Genomic DNA, 17,838 nt, shown 5'->3' on the forward strand with positions numbered 1-17,838 from the left:
CTAATAGAGGATAAGAAACTAAGATGTTTACACAACAGATTAATATTTCACATTTCCACATTTTCAAAAGTAATTAATAAATTAAGCAAAGCAGTTTAAAGACCAGCGGCCAGTTGCATAAACTAATCAAATCGAATCGAATTATCTTCTTCAAGACTGGTCATAACTTTTTTGTTTAATGTAAGGTACATAAAAGGTAGAATGGTCTGCTTTCTTTATGCAACTGGCCCCAGATTTCATGTAGCACCTCACTGCAGTACACGAGATCCAGAGGGCGGAGTTGGATCCAGATCTAAGGGGTAGAGATTGGTAGGTTTAGGGGTGGGTTTAGGGACCAGGGGGTGGAGATTGGTAGGTTTAGGGGTGGGTTTAGGGATCAGGGGGTGGAGATTGGTAGGTTTAGGGGTGGGTTTAGGGACCAGGGGGTGGAGATTGGTAGGTTTAGGGGTGGGTTTAGGGACCAGGGGGTGGAGATTGGTAGGTTTAGGGGTGGGTTTAGGGATCAGGGGGTGGAGATTGGTAGGTTTAGGGGTGGGTTTAGGGATCAGGGGGTGGAGATTGGTAGGTTTAGGGGTGGGTTTAGGTACCAGGGGGTGGAGATTGGTAGGTTTAGGGGTGGGTTTAGGGATCAGGGGGTGGAGATTGGTAGGTTTAGGGGTGGGTTTAGGGACCAGGGGGTGGAGATTGGTAGGTTTAGGGGTGGGTTTAGGGACCAGGGGGTGGAGATTGGTAGGTTTAGGGGTGGGTTTAGGGATCAGGGGGTGGAGATTGGTAGGTTTAGGGGTGGGTTTAGGGATCAGGGGGTGGAGATTGGTAGGTTTAGGGGTGGGTTTAGGGATCAGGGGGTGGAGATTGGTAGGTTTAGGGGTGGGTTTAGGGATCAGGGGGTGGAGATTGGTAGGTTTAGGGGTGGGTTTAGGGACCAGGGGGAGGAGATTGGTAGGTTTAGGGGTGGGTTTAGGGACCAGGGGGTGGAGATTGGTAGGTGGGGTGGGTTTAGGGATCAGGGGGAGGAAATTGGTAGGTTTAGGGACCAGGGGGTGGAGATTGGTAGGTTTAGGGGTGGGTTTAGGGATCAGGGGGTGGAGATTGGTAGGTTTAGGGGTGGGTTTAGGGATCAGGGGGTGGAGATTGGTAGGTTTAGGGGTGGGTTTAGGGACCAGGGGGTGGAGATTGGTAGGTTTAGGGGTGGGTTTAGGGATCAGGGGGTGGAGATGGGTAGGTTGATGTTTCCTTTTCTTTTTTTACCAGTCTTTACAAATAACACATTAGGTCTAAATGTGTTAAAGTCACCTTGACATCAAAATGGACCATTCTTGGTGTTTCTATGGAATATTGATTAGAATGTGAAATGAATTATCCAGGTCTCACCATTAAAGCCTTTTTATGTGCAAATCTGTCATTCACTTGTCGGAGTAAAAAAAGTAGCTTGTCTGGATTTTTTAATTTTCTTTTATATATAATATTTTTTCTGAAGCAATATTCTAATCAGTGTTCAATCAGCTTGCTGCTTTAGTATATTTAAATCTGCATATTGTAATATCCCCTTCCCCCCTAATCTTATTAAAGGGGTCATCATCGGATGCCCATTTTCCACAAGTTGGTATGATTATTTAGGGTGTTCATGTAAAGTTAATATACTTTAGTTAAAATTCCTCAATGGTTGTGTAAAACAACACAATTTTTACCTCCTCAAAAACAGTTCTGTTCACAGCGACCGTTTCGGTGCATGTCTCTTTAAATGATGAGCAACTGCTCACCCCATCCATCCCTTCCGTGGAGCATGTTGACACAAGACACTGCAAATAAAATATGCTAATAGCCTAAGGGACAGTCCGTCAGTTGTCGTGGGTGGAGCATGAGCATTATGACATTATTGCTCAGAAAATCCAAAAGGCTTGATGAGAGAGTTTAGTCTTTTTGAGGATTAAAAAAAGGAGTGAATGGATTTTTAAAATTGTATTGTGGTTGTGTCCACACACTGCAAAGACACATTTATATGCAAACACCATATAAAAGTGAATTTTGCATCAGATGACCCCTTTAAATATATGCTTCATCTTTCATTTTAAATTCCTAAATTTGATCAATAAATTAAATTATTTACAATAATAAGACACTAGGGCTATTACTAGGTAGGGCTGATCAAATTAAATAATTTATACTGAAAAATTACAATTGCATTAAATAATGTTATGAGATCGTTTTAAATATAGCCGAAGAAATACAGTATATAAGAAATAAATAAGAAACGATGGAAAGAATGATACACTTTTAAACCAAACCTTCTAAAAATCCACTTGTTGCAGACAAGCGCTGTCAAGCCCTGAATTATCCTTTTATTTAAATGAATGTGCCCTCATAGGCCTTATCTTTAATCAAAAGAACCTTCCTTCTCTCCTGCAACAACGGAGGGCGGGACAACTCACTGACATTGAATATTTTCATCTGTTTCTTGAATGTAAAAAAAACTCATATGATATCACATGCGATAGCAAACCACAACCATCAATTAAATTCCAGATTTAGTGCAGGACTAAATGAAAGGACTAAATTTGTCCTAAAAAAAAGGACAAAAAAGTCCTTTACTAAAATATTTTCTTGTTCAAGTAGCCGTTTCACTCAGATATGTCACAAGGGTATATTGCAACTTTAAGTGTATTAGACAAATTTAATAAATCTCATAATTCAGAACTTCACATAATCTTCATGAATTTTACAGCAAATCACATTACAAAACAATCTGACTTTTTTTTTGCAAACGTTTACACTTACATATAGTGTGCATCCTTACTGCTTATAGATAATGATCAAGGGTAACAACATAATTTAGTAGCATTCCTTTGGTAGGATCGTATCAGAAAAATTATACTAGCTATAATAAGGGCTGAAAAGAGGAAAATAGCAGCACGCCAGGCATCTGGGCGCAGCGCTTTTCTCAGTAACACATTTTCAGCAGGCAGCAAGTTGCTTAAACTCAGCATGTAGCCAAGGGACCAGCCGACAGAGTTGCCTTCAGCCTGCAAACCAAAGTAACATGTTGACATTGGGAGAGCATACGGACAGCATTTGATAACTTAGCCTAACACTGCATATAGAGCTGTCTTCCTGAGGGCTTACTTTCCCCTGAAAGGAGATGTGTGGGAAGGAGAGATCATTGAAGCCATATCCATTGATCAGTAGAACCCGCAGAAGAATGGAATCTGCACAGTAATCCCTCAAATGGTTCCCCTCATTAGGAAACTTATTTAGCATCTGACAGAGAGGGAGTTAGAAAGAGATATTGCCTGGGGGAATACTTAAAATGTAATCACATTTAAGTTTAATTATAAACTAGGCTTAGGAGTTATAGGCTATTAAATATGTTTTTTTTTATAGTGGAAAAATGCAAGTTCTCTTAAAGGAGTCATAACCTAGTATTACCTTGGATACCCACGCTCTAGTCTTTCAGGCCCTTCTAAAAAATAAAAGTGAAAAAAAAATAAACACAGAGCTCCTCTGGCTCTGACCCTTATTTCTGAAGGCATTATTGTCTCGCGAGATCTGATGCGATATTTTGGCTGTCGTGGACGGTGATTTTAATAATGCAAATGAGGGGCGCGTTGATTGGTGGCAGGAAGGAGGGGGGTTGACACCGCAGGTAACTTCAGCATATCATTCCAAAATGACATCATGGCGCAAGTTGTGAATGAACCCGACCTGGCCGCGACCTACGGGATTCAACCGTATATGCACGAGCCGGACTCTGAACCTGAGCTGGAAAGGGAAGATGTAGAGTCGATGGAAGGACGTCTACATCAAGATGTCTCTGAATGGTAAAGACAATAATTTTTGACTGAGACATACATTATACCTTTTATTTAATGTAGATTAGGCTACATTAACGGAGATGTAGTCTACTTTTTTTTATCAGCTTACAGTGGTTATTGAGATCAACGTTTGCTATCATGTGGTGTTTTTGCCTTGTTTCACGTTGTGTTTTTTTAGACATTCAAATTTGTGAACGATTCCGGCGTAAAATGATTAGCACAGACACCTAACGTTAACGTTAAGCCAGTGGGAAGGGTTGTAGGAACCGCGTCATTAAAAATGAATTTAATCCACTGGTCCCTGACAGCTTGGTCCGTTCTTGGGAGAGAAAACACATTTAAGTTACATGTTGATTCTGGCAGTCAACAACAGAGTAACTCACGTGTGCTCTACGTTTCTGCATCTTTCGCGACTGAATATGAGGGGGACAGGGGCAGGGCGGGCTTCCTGCAGCTTAGGTCTGCGGTGTCCATATATGGTGTATCCGGCCCCGTCTTGACGTCAAGACGGGGGAGAAATTAAAAGGCTTGTTTGAGATGTATAGTATATACATATTATGTATATGTATATAATATTATGTATAGTAGGCTATATTCCATAGAGATGCGCCTTGCCTCGCCTGAATTGTATGCGAGAGTAGCCGGCTGCAGTGAGGGGAGGAGTGAAAAAAGCGCAGGCAAGCCGGACAGTTCTCTCTTCTCACAGTGGATCTGACCATGGATCTGACAGCTGTAAGATCAAAGATGGATATCGCGGGATTCACGGAATTCACGCTCGTGCACAGTGTTGGTAATAAACTGGATGTAATTTAAGTTCTGTTGCTTTTATATGAAAATAAATATAATGAACAAGACACCCAAAGCACTAATTCAATCCCACTCCAAATAGGCTACGTGTTTATCAATCATTTGTTTCTTTACTACAGACGTGTTTTTATATATGGCCTATATATATATATATATATATATATTTTTTTTTTTAAATATAAAAATGGCATAATCACATAATCCATAGAGATTGCACTGTCAGAGAGTTTGGGAATACTCACACATAATTTATACACATAAAAACACGAAATCAGAGTTTTAAATTCAAACATTTAAAAAAAGAACAATACATCACGGTTGTTTAAACCAATGAGCATTAAGCTGTGTCGTCAGCAAGTCGTTTCCCATCATGCTTTTGAACCGCGCAGTCGGTGGAGAGCAACTGCGCTCGACTGCAGAATCCGACAGGTGTGCCTTGCGCTCGCGAGAGATTTTTGACATACGTCAGCATGACATCAGAGCCAGGCGGAACGCAGTCGGACACATTTCTAACCGGCATGCATCTCGCGGTGATCACCGGTGATCGGTTCTGCGCAGATTTTGCTCATCTCAAACAAGCCTGTTATCTCGTGTTTGAGTGCGCGTGCACGTGGGCTGGTTTACGAATACGAACCCTGGGGTAAACAAACGCTTCACTTTTAAATATCGGCTTCCCGGCCATTTTATAATCGTTAGGCAATCATAACATACATTGATTATCGTGGAAAAGTGAAAATTACAGGTCATGACTCCATTAAAATGTTTGAACTCAACAGGATGGTAGGCCTACCTCCTGAAAGCTCATGTTGCAGACGACATGGACAGCTTCCTCTAAATCTTCTGGAGATGTGATGGTGATGCCTGCAGCTCTTTGGAGGAACTCATGAGTGTAGAAAAATGCAGAAAATGCCTGTGCCAAATAAGGAGAGATGGGAATCGTAAAGCATTTAACACTTTACAGTGTTTGATTCACGAAAAAAAAATGGCTCATAAGAGACATTCATTAGTCGGACCACATTGTTTTTGATTCATTAACATTTTTTATTATTACTTAGTCATTCGTTAAAGGTGGGGTATGTGATTTGCAAAACGGCTGGCAGATTTTGAAAATACACAACTCAAATGGTCCTACCTTCTTTCCTTTGACTCCACCCATTCAAAGAACATGGACATGGATGGGGGGAGGGGGGGGTGGTACGACCGTTTGATTGACGCACTTACTGTCCAATGATTCTAGGTGGTCTTGGAAATGATTGGCTGGAGTTTTTCGAGTCCTGCCCGTTCCACAGATGATTAAATTGCTAAATTGCATTTTTATTTCAGTGCTTCTAACTCAGTGGCTGTAAGTGGGTTAGGAATAGGATTTTAAGTGATTTTGAAAAAATGGCCAAAAAAGAGAATTACATACCCCACCTTTAAGGAATTATACTACACTGGTTGCGCTCTATGTTTTTGATGCACTAAAAAGAACCGGCTCGTAAGAGTCATTCATTTGGGAGTCAACCCACACTGATTGAGCTGTATGTTTTATTTACTAAAGATAATTGATTCATTCGATTCATTCGTTAGTGAATCAGCACTCTGTTTTTGCTGAAAAAAGAACCTGACTCATAAGAATCAATAATGTGGGTGTCAGACCACACTGACTGCACTGTATGTTTTTGATTCACTAAAAAACTTTGTTACTATACATAAACCCAGTTTTCTGATAACATGAGTCTATGGGAACTATGGGAAACACCTTCAAGTGTGACCGATCCTGAAAGCACCAATTACAACACACCTGTCAGTTGACAGAATAGGAGTCCCACCTCCACAATATATATCGTATCGCTGCTAGCCTTCATTCTCAGCATATCTTTTCTCTGTGCAACTGCAAGGAGGGAAGTGTGGTTAGATACCTCACGTAAGTAACCTAAAGTTCTTTTTCAAACATTGACTTTGTATCTCACTATGGGATATAAACAACTCCCGTATTGCAGATATGCTGTCCGAAGCAGGCATGTCAACCAACGCAGTGATGTAGACTACTTAGCAAACACAAAACCCAATCTCCGAATAGAATGGGTATATATGTGAACGAGGGTTTTTGTTTTACACAATTAAGATGGAATGAGCCAGTGATGAGCCTGTCTATAAAATCAGACAAATGTGTGAGGCGGAAGTCAAACTTGCTGCCGCTCATATGTCCCGAACTGGCATGCCCTTAAATAGTGCCCATGAGTTAGCCATACCCCTGGTAGCCCATGAAACATATAATTGATTACTCTTCCTTTATGCTTTCACTCTGTCCAAATAGTGACGCAACACACGGACAGGGCACAAGCCTTGAAGCAGCTCATTCTCCGATGGTGAAAAAGGCTGTGGATGGAAAGCCAGTAAATCCACCTCCTTGCAGGCGCAAGCTTACTGTCTTTAGGCACAAGCGCTGGAAGTTTTGAGAGTTACTCCCGAGTAATCCATAGCGAACTGCATACACGAGTTATGAATCAACAAAGCATGAAGTTCACTAACCCGCTTCGTAGTCGAAAGTAGCTTTAAATCACTACTATCTAGGCTGAGGGGGCCGAGATAGTGCTTTAAGGACCACAGTCAGATTCCACAGCCGAATCAGTGGCTTTGAAACCCTGTTCAAACACCATGCATCTCTCATAAACCTGCATATGAGCGGGTTTTGACCTATGGTATTCCAACGCATTCTCATTCTTGGGCGTCATATACTGACGCTTTTGACAAATCGTCTACATCCAACGCACATGGCACCCTTTACCGTCAATATGACACGCACAGAGCTTTGTTCGGTTATGGTTGGGTTTAGGTCTGGGGTAGGGTTAGGGTTAGACCGCTAGGAGGCGCCTTCTGGCCCATATCTATCTGCGTCTCATATTGACGCTAAAAGGTGCCATGTGCGTTGGATGTAGACGATTTGTCAAAAGCGTCAGTATATGACGCCTTGGGATGAGATCGGGCTGGGTATTCCTGTCAATCCCCACATGGCTCACAGAAATTGCAGCAAGTTTGGCCTAAACCTTAACAATCGAAAAGGCTCTACCCTTATCCAAATGTTCCTGCAAGAAACAGAGAAAAAAGGACGATGTGTTTTGTGCACACCATCGCTCAAACACATTCCATTTCCGATCATATGCCGATCGCACTGAAGCCGCTCTCACATTCTGAATAGTCTCAATCACCCTCACAGGCAAACCCATAACACTCAAATTAAACCTCTCATGTGCCAGCTTTTCGTATCATTTACTTTAAACCCTAAGTTCTCTAAATGAGGCATTTTTTTCTAACTGTCTACGCCTGCTACCGTGACGGAGCGCAGAGGAGCAGATCATTCAAATAAGCTGACACTCTGAGACCCGCTATTCTCAGGGGAGTCAGAGCTGCTTCGACACATTTGCTGAACACTCAGGGCTAATGAGAGCCTGAAGGGAACTGTCATACATTCGTTGGCTGTGCCCCAATAGGCAAACCTGAAGAATTTACTGTGCGCCTACTGCCTGGATGCATATGGGACATTTTTATTTGTTTCACACACTGTTAACTTTGCCATCCCTCCTCTTTTGCCCTGTAGTACCCCTCTCCATGGAGAGGGGTACTACAGAGACTCTGTGAGGGCTGTTGCCCCTATTTTGACTCTGGTTTAAGGTCGCCCGCCTCTTGGCTGTGGCTGTCTTGTTCACCTCTGCCCGTATTAGAATTTTTAAGTTCTGGTCATATATCGTCCATGTAAGGCCTGCTGTCAGGAAACAGAGAGGTCCAGAGACGAGAGCAGGTAATATCTTTTAATGGATGAATTAGGCAACGCCACTCAGGCTGAATAAACAGAAAGTCTCTTCACAAAAGGTAATTGAACAGTGTTCTGGTGCTCTTTCCAACGAGTACGGACGATCTCAGCCGGAGACCCGGATGGCTCTTGAGCGGCGCGGCGAGGACCGCAGGTGAGACGAGGAATCCTCTGCTATGCTCCACGGAGAAGACTGGATACAGCACAGAAGCGGTAAACACAGCAGTAGATAATAGTGACGCTTACAAACAAACAAGACAGGACAGGACAAGGGATAACTTCAGAGAAGTAACTGTAGCAGTCGTAAACTTGCATGTAGATCAAACAATAATCCGACAATACAGACAAGAAAGAGAGAACTATAGCGTGGACATAAGGGGAAGATAGAGAACAGGTGTGTTGATGAGATGAGCATGAGAGCCAGCTGACGGTAATGAGAGGAAGAGGCAAAGGGCGTGTGCGTGAGAATGTAGGGAAAGAGAAGGTATGACATAATATGACCAGCAGAGGGAGGCAGAGGGAAGAAAACAGAGAAGGAAAGAACCAGGATCATGACACCTGCCCAATCGGTCCAATGACAGTTTCCGATAAGGGGTGAAGGTTTCTGGCTTTTCTGTCTTTTCAACGTGGTAAAGTAATTTAGATCCAATTCAACTTTTATCTGACTCCATTTTATTACGACGTCGAATTTAGGTTGGAATGCCAATAGGTTATTGGTAATTTTTATAATAGTTTAGCTACACATTATTCAACTCTTTACTTTATATTTTAGCTGTTCATTAGGAATCTGTCCCTGTGAGGTCCTTGTGTCGGTCATTTAACGCGGGTCTTAACTTAGCGGGGCTAATATCTTAGATGGTCGCATTCACGCTTACTCTCAAGTCAAGTCAAGTCAAGAATATTTGTATAGCGCTTTTCACAATACAGATTCAAAGCAGCTTCACAGTATTAAATTAAAATAATAATAGAACATCCATGTTTGGTAATGCTAATCAATAGTATTATTAATTGATTAATTAAATTGAATATCCCCAACTGAGCAAGCCAAAGGCAACAGTGGCAAGGAAACGAAAAACTCCATCAGGTGACCTAATGGTGACCTAAAACTCCATCAGGTGACCTAATGGTGACCTAAAACTCCATCAGGTGACCTAATGGAGAAAAAAAAAACTTGGGAGAACCCAGGCCCAGTCGGGGGCCAGTTCTCCTCTGGCGGTTATGAACTCTATCTACGATGTTTTGTATAGTCCCCATGGATATGTACAGACTTTAATTAAAATAACATTCTCTCTTAGTCAGAGGTCATGACCACAACTACAGATATAAGCCGACCAATATTACTTCTCTGCAGTAGCTTTGGTTTGGTTTGGTCATGTCATGGTTTCCCACGTACACTTAGCTAGAGTAACATTACATTAAAACAGAGAAAACTCATTTAGGTTGGTCGAGCAACATTTTGCTTTCATGAACGGAAATTCCCTTTTTAGTTTATACAGTCCAGGTCTACACTTAATGCCAAATATTAGGCGAAATTCTAAAATCGCAGTTGGTGTGCCCTATGCTACACTCAAAACTGGACGTTAGTCCATTACTAATCTGACGCAGATTTGCAGTATGCATTCACTTAATCTACTTGGGAAAATAATTTCAAAGTCAGAATAATATCAAATGTAACAATTTATTATGTCAGGTAAATGTAGCCTGCCAATTACATAATCAATTCAAATATAATCAATATACAAAACATCAAATGCTCAGAGATAAAGAGTAAAAGATGTATACCTGACTCAGGAAAATATTATACATAATGCTGAGTGTCTGAAAGACACTGATCTCATTACAAATTGTGCCAAGCCTCTTGAGACATTTCTTTATTATACTCAGACCAATACAAAACATTTGAGAGTTCAAATCTAAATTTCCAGAAACGTCCTTTGTCTTCCAGGCAGTGGTCGTTCCTCAACCAGACGGCCCGGCGTTATCTAATTTCTCAAGTCTTACATCCATTATCTCTCCCTAGATAAAGGGCTTGTTCGACTTGAAGTGGCGCTGCACAGACCGATCGGTGAATGACATCAAAATACCCCGAGAGCGATTAGAGAGTAGACGGCTCCGTATGCTTTTCAAACGCTCTCGCGGGACTTTGATGTCATAAACCGATCGGTCTGTGAAGCGCCACTTCAAGTCGAACAAGCCTAGGCTACTGGGTTTGCTGAGCAGCCCGTCTTTCTCCACGGGTGGTAGCTAGCCTACAGAAAAACTTTGATCCTCCTTATTCGCGGCCACGACTCGCATTCTGCGCTCTAAGGGTTTCCCGTCTAAGGGTACTTAACGGGAAAAGAGAGTAGTCTGGCTATCACCAGACCAAGCTCAATCTTTTAAGATTGAACATTGGTCTGGGGAGTCTGCTCTGTATTTCTACTGCACAAGAAGCGTGATCAACGGGCATAGTTCAAATGACTCAATTGGATAGTCCTTCAACCAATCAGCGACGCGAAAACTCCAGGCAGGAAACGTGTCAACAAATTGTAGCATTGATCAGCGGTTTGCAGAAGCAGCAATGGCACCAACAGACTTTTGCAGGTTGTGCAACAAAAAAAAAAACATGAAAGTGAGTGGTATTTACACCCACTCGAGCAATTTGTTTGCTAAACTAAAGAACCCATTGAGTATTGTCGTAAAACGGAATTGTATTGACGGTCGTGCGAGACACGGGTAAATCAGAGTGTGCGCTTCTCTATCGCCATTGGGTTAAACCCGCCAATAGCGCGCCAGGTGAATAAGCCAGTTTGTGATTGGTTCCCACAAATTTGGAAAGGAAGCAGGAGAAATAAATGTACAGGTTTCCAGCCTGATCTGCGGGGCGAAATCAAATCGGCGGCAGATCAGGCTGGGTTTACCCAGTCTAGGAACAGAGAGCAGTGGGGGCAGCATTCCGGATTTGCGACCACGGCCTGTGTGCGTCTAACTCTCAGACAAGCAATGCATAGAGGATGAGAGTCTTTGGATGAAATTATAGACCCGCAAGCACATGGGCGAGAAGGATCTTCACCCTTTGCTGAGATGCTGGGTGGGTTCACAGTCACCATAAATCCATCACACCACTCAATGTGGGGAAAAGGAAAAGTTTGCTGTAACGGCTCGAGATATGAAAAATGAGAATCCGCCTTGTTCTCACCAGTAAAAAGACAGCAGAAAAAAATATTCACTTTGAATATTCGGAACAATAAGGAAAAATAGCTCTGTTTCAGAGACATACCCCAAAACAACGGTTTGTCAAGTGAACTGTTTAGTGGCCAATCTCTGCTAGGATCTGCTGAGGATCCAGCTTCCCTATAAGGATCCTCAAGGGGAAGAGAACGAGAATAAAGTGGGGACCACTAACAGCTATAGGAGGGAGGCAAGACTCCAGCATCCCTGTCGTGATTGGTCTGTCAGTCAACTGACAGATGTGGTGTGATTTGTGCTTCTAGGATCGGTCGCGCCCGAGGCGTTTCTCATAGTGAGATACCAAGCGAATGTTTGAACGAGAACCCAACTTAGTAGCTAATAATCTGTAATCGGACTACAATGGTCGCGCTGGCTTTTTTGCAAGCTATAGATTCAGTACCGGTGTTGCAATGTTATTAAGTCTTATAGAGAACAGAGTATTTACAGTAGGTAGAATGTTCCATCTGCATAAGAGGAAGAATGCAAGAGCAAAAACCATTGACCATCATTTGTCCTATGGAACTGTGAGTGTTACAAGTCAGTAGAACATATTTAAAACAATAATGCAAGTGAAAACCATATACTTACCATGAAGTTCCCAGTAATGTTTGGCTGAAAGACTCCATCAAAGGAGCATTTGGAATAAGAACAGCGATCAAAGGAGAAGAGACGAGAAACGTTTCCCATGCATTGATTGTAGTTTCCAGTGCCCTTTATTTGCAGGTTGTCAACAGGTTTATAGGGAGTTGGTTTTTTATTGCATGGAGTGTCAAACACACTGCTCAGATTCACGGAGGTATTGTAATCTGCAGGATAGCAGGGATGGACTATGGAGCCGCCTGAACCCTGAGTCTATAAGACACATAAAGAAAGAGTAAACATCAGATATTATACTCTAAATACTACCAAATCACCTTGTCTAATGGTAATTTAAACAACCAGTCCAAAGGTTTGCACTTAACCGTGATCAGATGTGCCAGCAGTTTGAGTAAGACCTGGTCTCGGCCATAACACAGAAAACTCTGAGTGTAAATCTGATAGTCTCGTCCGTACAGCCTCAGTTTCATCAGATTGTCTTTGTTCTCCACCGTTTGTTTAGTAACAAATGTGATCTGAGTAGAAGCTCCACCGAAGTCCAGCGCACCAACAGTGTCTCTGCCTGGAGACAGCCACTGACCCACAAAACCATACTAGAGAAATTAAGGATTAAAAAGATAATGTACATAAAACATACAATTATACAGTGGAATTATCAATAAATTAGTCTCTGAAATATTTCTTGATTTTTGAACAAAACTTGAGTCTATACCTTGATAAATTTTTCAAGCAGGTAGTTGACTGTGACCCATCCATAAGCTCCCTCCTCTTGTCCACTTAAAATAGTGGCACCTTTGAACCTGAATGGGTAGGTCTTAAGTTTGTCTTCCACTTCCTTCAAAATCTCACCTGACTCTTCGGGTTTAGAAATACTGTGTGATACGACAAACAAGTATATTAGTTATTTGTGATCCATTAAGGAGCATTCCACTCTTTAGATTTTTTTTTCAGTGTATGAACATATGATGTGAAACAGCATTGCTTTGTTGGTTTTGTAAAAATGCAGAGTGGACATTAAGAAAAGCTATACAATAATTAACTCATAAGAGTATATTCATAATTTGAACAGACTCTATACCCCTAGACTAAAAGGGCTGGCAAAATCTCCATGGACCCCTCACATCCAGGCCATTTCATCTTTGAACAGTTGCTATCTGGTCGGTGCTGAGCACTGAGCACCAGAACAGCCAGGCACAAGAACATTTTCTTTCCTCAGGCCTCATATTTTCCTTCATCTTCCTCATGAACAGTTAAATGCCCCCATTGGGCAATAAACATGTGCAATCCAGAACACTATTTTACTTATTAGTTTAGCACAGAATTCCTCTTATTTACATTCCCTTACATTTGATTATAACACCTGTACATACACATTTTGTATATTGTTTTATATTTTTTATTATCTGTCTTGTCGCTGTCATTCTATCTGTACACTGGAAGCTTCTGTCACCAAGTAAAATTCCTTATATGTGTAAGCATTTTTGATTCTGACTCACTTCAGTAGTCTCATGCCTGCTGTGGCCCCGAGATACACAGAAGTGAGTTTGTGTCTCAACTTTGGGATCTCCTGCTTAGCCTTTTCCATGCATTTCTCAAGGCTACGGGCTGCTCCTCCTCTGGCACCTGCATAACTGGAGATCCCGCCTCCTGAGTAGGAGAAATCAAAAGCAAACTAATGAAATTGAGCCAAATTATTTTATTCTGGAAGGGTTTTCCTGCTTTTATAGATGGGACAGAGGAAAGGTGACAGGAAATCAGAAGCGAGGGAAAATGGGACAAGGACTTAAAGGGTAGTTCACCCAAAAATGATCCCATATTTATTCACCCTCAAGCCATAGGTGTACGTGACTTTCTTCTTTCAGTCAAACACAATCAAACACATATATATATATAGGCTACCGGTACCGGTCCGTGGGTCATTTGGTACCGGGCCGCACAGAAAGAATAAATAACTGACATTATTTCCGTTTTATTTATTATCTGAGTCAAAACGATGTTTTCTCTCCGTTACATCCGTTTTTGACTCTTGGTGCATAGTAACGCGCTTGTCTCGGTGTCTACATGATACCATAGACAGTATATAAGGGCTGGGTCATTCTATGAAAATGTCCATTTTTCTGTCCCTAGCCTTTACAGAAATATTACACTTAAAAAACACTTTAGGGTTCAATTTTTTTTTACATTTTAAAATAAAACAATATGTTATTTGAACAATTACACCGTCTTGAGCCATCAATGTGGCAATATTTGATTTTTATTAATTATATAGAATTTCAAGCACCACAGAAGTGCCCGTCCCCACAGTCATGTACAGAGGGAAAATGCTGTATTTTGAGGTCAATAACAGATTTTTACACCATTTAAAATACAATAATGTATACATAACTATCAAATATATTATGTGAATGATATATATATAAAAAAATGCTGAATAAATATTATAAAATTTATAATGAAAGTATGGTCCCCTGGAGTTGTGTCACTGGTGTTACCGTTAAACAAAAATCTCTTATTTTGAAATAAAAATCACACTGATGACATCACTTGACTTCCTTCTTCCAATTTCCTGAATATCTATGAAGAAAAGCCTATGGTAGATCCACTGTCTCTTTTCAGTTATCAAAAATCTTCTCATTTATCTCATGATTTCATATGAAGCTTTTAGTTGAAGTCACTGGTATGACCTTCTTTACTGTTAGGTAATTGTAAAAAAACTAGAATACAAATTGATTAAACTACTTCATTTAGTTAGTATACCATGATTGACAACATGTGGTTTGTTTCCTTGCAGCAGCCATTTTGTAAAATTAATTTTTCATGAAAATTGTCACTGGTGTTACTGTCACTGGTGTCACCTTTCTTATGGGTAACACCGGTAACACCAGTGACTTCCATTTATAGATAAACTTTATTGTGTCACTGGTGTTACTGTCTTTTTTTCTGTCACATTAAATGCAATGTCACATGTGACATAGTAATAATGTTACATCCATTTTATTCTGCTACACTCAAAAGTTAAGATTTAAAGGATTGCATCATTACTTGATTTTAACTTGATTTTAACTGGTTTTCTAATATTTTTTATTGTTATAGCAAATAGATGGTAGCGCAGATGAACTAACCTCATTCAAGCACACTTTTAACAAACCTGATTAAAATAAATAAAACATAATCTCCTTATTTGTTGCATTATTATTATTTTTCGCTAGCTCTGTCTACATGTGCTGGAAAAAAATTTGAAATAATATGTCATAAAAACCTTTAATATTGCCAAAAAAGTAAGGTAACACCAGTGACAAAAAAAATGGTACATGCGGTCTTTAAATAAATGTACAAAAAATATAAAAAATCATTAAGCTGTAATTTATGCATATTCATAAAGTCAAAGGGTAATCTAATAATGTGGTGTAAGTTTAAATGTTAGAAAAAGAAATCAATTTTAAGACATCTTGCCATACCAAAAGTGGACGTTTCTGTAGAATGACCCGGCTGCGTTCCAGTCCAAAATTGTCATGCCCTTCACTCGCTTACTTCCCTCCGTCTCGTTCACTCGGATGTGCGTCATTTCGTATGTTGCACGAGTGCCCACTTCTGGCATCAAAAATAAATTTTTGTCAAAAAATAACAAAAACTACGACTTTATTCAGCATTGTATTCTCTTCCGGGTCTGTTGTCAATCTGCGTTCACGAGTCCGCGGTGACACTGCTGACGTAAGACATTTATATTTACATTTATTCATTTAGCAGACGCTTTTAAAGCGACTTACAAATGAGAAACAATAGAAGCAATTAAACTAGCAGTAGGACAACAGTATGTAAGTGCTATGACCCTTCACAGTACAATGCAACGCATTTTCTTTTTTTTTTCTTTTTTTTTTTTACGCTGCTGATGTGTTATCTCGTCCGTGTAGTTTTCGGGTTCAAATAAATATGGATGGGCAAAAAAATGCAAGTCTTCCTCTGTGTCGAAATCTTCAGACATGTTTGCGAAGATTGTTTTGTTTACATTGTGCGTCTCCCTCAGACTGTAAACGAAGCTCGGGCGCACCAGATAACACGTCAGCAGCGTCTTACGTCAGCAGCGTCACTGCGGAGTCGTGAACGCAGATTGACAACAGACCCGGAAGAGAATACAATGCTGAATAAAGTCGTAGTTTTTGTTATTTTTGGACAAAAATGTATTTTCGATGCTTCAAAAATGTCTAACTAACCCACTGATGTCACATGGACTACTTTGATGATGTCTTTATTACCTTTCTGGACATGGACAGTATACCGATAAATTTTCAATGGAGGGACAGAAAGCTCTCGGACAAAATCTAAAATATCTTAAACTGTGTTCCGAAGATGAACGGGGGTCTTACGGGCTTGGAACGTTTGAAAAAAGTTTGAAAAAAACATGTTATGAATATAGTTACCTTTGTCTTGAGATGACCAGCCTATTAGGGTAGTGTGTGTTGATAAGTGTTTATATTTGTTCACGCTTGACAACCTTATTGCCTTTTTGATTATTTTCTAATATATATTTCTAATTGCAAATAACAGTACAAAGATTAAATTGTTAAAAGGGATGCTTATAAGAGAGCATACGTCTGAAACTGCTGAGTCTGTGAAGGGTAATGATTATATTACCCAAGTACATTGTAGGCCTACTCACCATACTGTCATTCTTAAAAACAAAACAAATCATTCTTCATAATTTGCCTGCCTGATATGTTTGTGTGTGTGTGTGTGTGTATATATATATATATATATATATATATATATTTTTTTTTTTATTATTATTATTATTATTATTATTATATTTTTTTTTTAAGGGTGTCACAATTTCGATGTTAAATCGAAATCGATCGAAATTCATGCTCAATCTCGATTATCGAATCATAAAATGGAATTGTCGATGCTGCCACGCCCCCATCTCACGTCAGCTCGGTTTGCCAAGCGAAAAAAAGAAAGAAAAAAAAAACACGCGTGTTGAAGTGCTGCGAGTCAACCTAACCGCTAAAACAACCAGCCAAACGATAGCATGGCAACTGCAGACACAAGAGAGACGTCGACAGAACTTGAACCCCCTCCTCTTTCACTGAAGTCGCCGGTGTGGAAGTATTTTGGATTTCCAGTGAGCTATGTTGACAACGTTCGTGTTGTCGACAAAAAAAACACAGTTTGCAAGCTCTGCTATGTACGTATACCACATTATTCCACTGGCAGCACGACTAACATGGCAGGGCATCTCCGCAGGCACCACAAAAACATAGATTTATCTGTTAAACCGACAAGTGTAACACAAACTACTCTCCCGTCTTCATTTGGAATAAAACTTCCAAGTAACTCAACACGTGCAAAGGCAATTACAAGCGCGCTAGGAGTATTTATAGCTGCGGACATGCGACCTTATTCAGTGGTGGAAAACTCCGGTTTTAGGCATTTAATTAGCGTGCTAGAACCGCGCGCTACGAAAGTAGAACGCATCTCACAGCTACGGTGATACCCTCCATGTACAATAATGTAAAGGAGAAAGTTATTGAAGGTCTGAGCAGCGCACATTTAGTTGCCTTGACTACAGATTGCTGGACCTCCAGAGCAACACAGCTTCATGACTGTCACAGCGCATTACGTTAA

The 17,838-nt window shown here is 40.6% G+C and overlaps 1 protein-coding gene across 1 annotated transcript in view; it reads right to left on the bottom strand.

The window, feature by feature from the left end:
• Window positions 1-2,630: 2,630 nt before the first annotated feature.
• The window catches only part of LOC306994787 (uncharacterized protein), a gene marked incomplete at its 5' end in the record, with an annotated part of 39,192 nt that continues 23,984 nt past the window's right edge, over window positions 2,631-17,838 (bottom strand). The window contains 7 exons of the mRNA XM_079605589.1: window positions 2,631-3,020; window positions 3,121-3,255; window positions 5,407-5,526; window positions 12,208-12,471; window positions 12,582-12,809; window positions 12,929-13,088; window positions 13,713-13,863. Coding sequence (XP_079461715.1) covers window positions 2,811-3,020; window positions 3,121-3,255; window positions 5,407-5,526; window positions 12,208-12,471; window positions 12,582-12,809; window positions 12,929-13,088; window positions 13,713-13,863 — 1,268 coding nt within the window. The 3' untranslated portion in view covers window positions 2,631-2,810. The remainder of the gene's footprint in view (window positions 3,021-3,120; window positions 3,256-5,406; window positions 5,527-12,207; window positions 12,472-12,581; window positions 12,810-12,928; window positions 13,089-13,712; window positions 13,864-17,838) is intronic.

This window comes from Phoxinus phoxinus, assembly GCF_949152265.1.
Source record: "Phoxinus phoxinus genome assembly, chromosome: 3".
Lineage (NCBI taxonomy): Eukaryota > Metazoa > Chordata > Actinopteri > Cypriniformes > Leuciscidae > Phoxinus > Phoxinus phoxinus.